General features: G+C 25.4%; 1 protein-coding gene across 1 annotated transcript; it reads left to right on the top strand.

The window, feature by feature from the left end:
• The first annotated feature begins 1,242 nt into the window (after positions 1-1,242).
• On the top strand, positions 1,243-2,086 carry LOC115724556 (MAPK kinase substrate protein At1g80180). Its single transcript, XM_030653863.2, has one exon. The coding sequence runs from the start codon at positions 1,575-1,577 to the stop codon at positions 1,917-1,919; it is 345 nt and encodes a 114-aa protein (XP_030509723.1). The 5' UTR covers positions 1,243-1,574; the 3' UTR covers positions 1,920-2,086.
• The last annotated feature ends 1,368 nt before the right edge of the window (positions 2,087-3,454 follow it).

The following is a 3,454-nucleotide window of genomic DNA, read 5'->3' as shown; positions in this document are numbered from 1 at the left end:
CCCGAACGTTTTTTACCATTTATATAATATATATATTTATTTAATGTGATAGGCGAATTGTGACATGTAAAAAAGTAAAATAAATAAAAAAAAAAACATTACACATAGTATAAAAATACGGGTAAAAATATAATATTTTTCTTATAACAGTAAAATTGAAATAAAATAAGAAAAAACAGTATGTGGTGTAAATTTCCCATTAATAATCATCAATCCAACCCACCATTTGGATCTTGTTTTGTGATCCACTACCCATTTGGATCCAATATTTTTAGATTATTTTGAATTTTGACTTAGAATCTTCAAACTAAGAGAATAAAAAAAAAAAAACAAATTTTAGGATTTTTAATGATTTTAGTTTTGTTTTATTTGCCATTAAGATTATAATATTTACTTAATTACATTTTTAATTTTATTTACCTATTTTGTTAAAAATTTAATAAAGTTAATATTTAATTAAAAAAAATTCATCTTTATTTTAAATATTTTATAATTTTATATTAATTTAAATGTATATTTTTATTATTTTTTAAATAACTTGGATATATTTATTTTTATTTTGATTATTTTTTTTTTTAATTTTAAATTAATTACTTAATAATAATAAATACAAGGTACAATAGTCATATAAAAATATATTATGATCTTAAGTTCCTAATTATAATTTTTTTTACAAAACACTGTGACAAAATTAATTTTATAAAATTATAAGAATTCAAAATGATATTAAAGAGAACACAAAGTCGAAGATACTATAAATAAACTCTTAAAATATAAATGATTTATTTATTTCCATCCAACTAATATTTTACCAAACAATTATTATTATTATTATTATTATTATTATTATTATTATTATTATTATTATTATTATTATTATTATTATTATTATTAAACTCATCTTGTTATAAATTTTCCAAAATTGTTATTTATTAAGTTTTCATTCTAACAATTCATTAACTATCAATTTCTCTTTTGATACATGGAGAAGAATAATTTAGATACTCTATTGAAACTTTTACTATTTTTAATTGATTGTTTTTTCCATATTAATTTTTCACCTAAATTACTTCAGAAAAAAAAAAGAAAAGAAAAGAAAAAACTAAGTCAATGTTGGATGTTATCAGTTTTCAGAATATTGTATTTTCTTTTAAAAGAAAAAGGTTATTTAATTAATATTAGCACTGAGTTTGCTTTGCTCAGTTCATATAATTTATTTATTTGTCTAAGTCAATTCTAAAAAAAAAAAACACCTTTACTACATTCTCAAAACAAAAAATAATTAATGTATATATATGTTACATCAACAATTTTTTTTTTCAGAAACATCACCACATTTAAAATTAAAAAAATATATTAAAAAGGTGTCGATTATATAACATAACGAAACCGTAATAATAATAATAAATTCAATTTCCATTCTTAGCCCTGAAATAAAAATAAAAAAATAAACTAAATCTTAAAACATTTCCTCATTTCAAAGCTCCAGAATGGGACTTGAAATTCGACCTTAAAACCCACAATTCTCTTCCTAGAGAGAGAGAAGAGAGAAAGAGGAGAGAGAAAGAAGAGCTATGGCGGATCAGTTGCAGAGGTCGGAAATATCTTTCAGAAGGCAAGGATCTTCAGGCTTGATTTGGGACGATAAGCTCGTAGCAGAGGCTTTACAACACGACCAAACCAAACAAGACAACAATCATACTACTTCTACTGCTACTACTGATACGGCTGGAGACGACGGAGAGCCACGTGGCGCGCTTGAACGGAGCCGATCCACAGGCGGCCGTCCCTATCGGACGGTCAAGGAACCTTCTCCTTCCGCCGACCCACCGTCTCCTCGATTCTCCGGCTGTTGCGGTGTGTTTGGAAAACCGATTTTGGCTCGTCAGCCCAAATCGAACCGGAGGAGGGCAAAATAGTAAATACACCTGTTTTTTTCTTTTCTTTTATATGTATTATTAATAATATATATGTGTATATCTGTATGATTATGATGATATAGTAGTATATGCATCATGTGTCATATCATAGAACTAAAATTACATGTTTTTTCTTTTTTTGGTTCATGATTTTTATGAGTTTATCATTGATTGTTGTTGAGATTTTTTGGGAATTTTTTTCTCTTTTAATTTCAGAAGTTTAGATTTTGTTTTTCATTGGTCTAATCGTTCATCAATCATTGGTGTAATTCTTGTGAATAGTGATTTTTTTTTTTTTTTGGATTATGGGCATTTCAGTAAATTTATCAAAACTTAATTTTTTTTTGTTTGAAAAGTATCAAAACTTAATTTTAATATCTTTTGTTCTCAATTTTCCATTGTTATGTCTTTCTTATTCTTTTGCTATAATCCCCCCTAAAAAAGAAGTGAAATTATGCAAAATTAAAAACTAAAATTATCAAAAGAAAAAACATTGTTCATGTGTCAAAACCAATGTCCCACAAAACACATTATTTGATTAGGTAAGTCCATCCAAAAGTTTTGGTTACTACAATTCGCAATCCATTCTCCATTTTTTTCAGTTGTTAACGTAACTCTGCCTATTTTTTTTTCCATTTATAAAATATTATGTTTTATCTTATCATCCTCAACAACTAACTTAAGCAGCCGTCCATTTATTCATCACATTACAATTGTCAATATCCAACACACATATATGTACGTATACACTATATATCTATGTATGCATTAAGTATTGTATGAGTTTTCCTTGAAAACATCTCAAAATGAAAGTGCCTTATTTGTTATTTCTTGATTTAATAAATAGATTATCTATCACCTATTTAATTCGCCTTTACTGATCAGATTAAAGCTGCATATCCCTTTAATCCCAAATAACTTTACTTTTTATTTATTTATTTTGGTTAAGGGGGCAAGCTAGATAATTTATTAACTGTTTTGCAAATTATTGAAGGTTGTAATTTTTCCCAGATAGTCCAAAAAGTCTTTTAGTCAAACAATGAGACTAAGACATAATTCTGTAAAGCAAAGGCTAATGTTAGTAAATGAATATAAAAGATAATTTATGTTTGTATAAATGACAAGTTGATTTAGCTGGTCCCCAAATTCAACCAACAAAAAAAATGTTTATAATAGCAAGCCAAGTTGACAGCCTAAAATTTATCATCAAATTTTGTCCTTTTTTGATAAAAAATATATTATTTACATATGTTAAAAGTCAAATTAATATGGATACTGATTGGATAGGGTGGATAGACCATGATTATCCTAGTTGGCTTTGACTGTTGCTTAAGAAAAGATACAAATTTTGAATTAATACATATTTTTTTGCTGGGAATGAATTTATACATTTTAATAATGTAATATGGGTTATATAGAATAATAATCAATGAGTGTGTGCATGTGATCCTCATTAACTACCATTTTATATTTTAGATTAAATTCAATTTAATTCAAATTAGTGCAGATTAAATAGTTATTTTACATTAATTATC

The sequence above is a fragment of the Cannabis sativa genome, chromosome 6 (genome assembly GCF_029168945.1).
Source record: "Cannabis sativa cultivar Pink pepper isolate KNU-18-1 chromosome 6, ASM2916894v1, whole genome shotgun sequence".
NCBI lineage: Eukaryota > Viridiplantae > Streptophyta > Magnoliopsida > Rosales > Cannabaceae > Cannabis > Cannabis sativa.
Note: the sequence above shows the minus strand (reverse complement) of the source record. Positions and strands in the feature narration are given on the sequence as shown.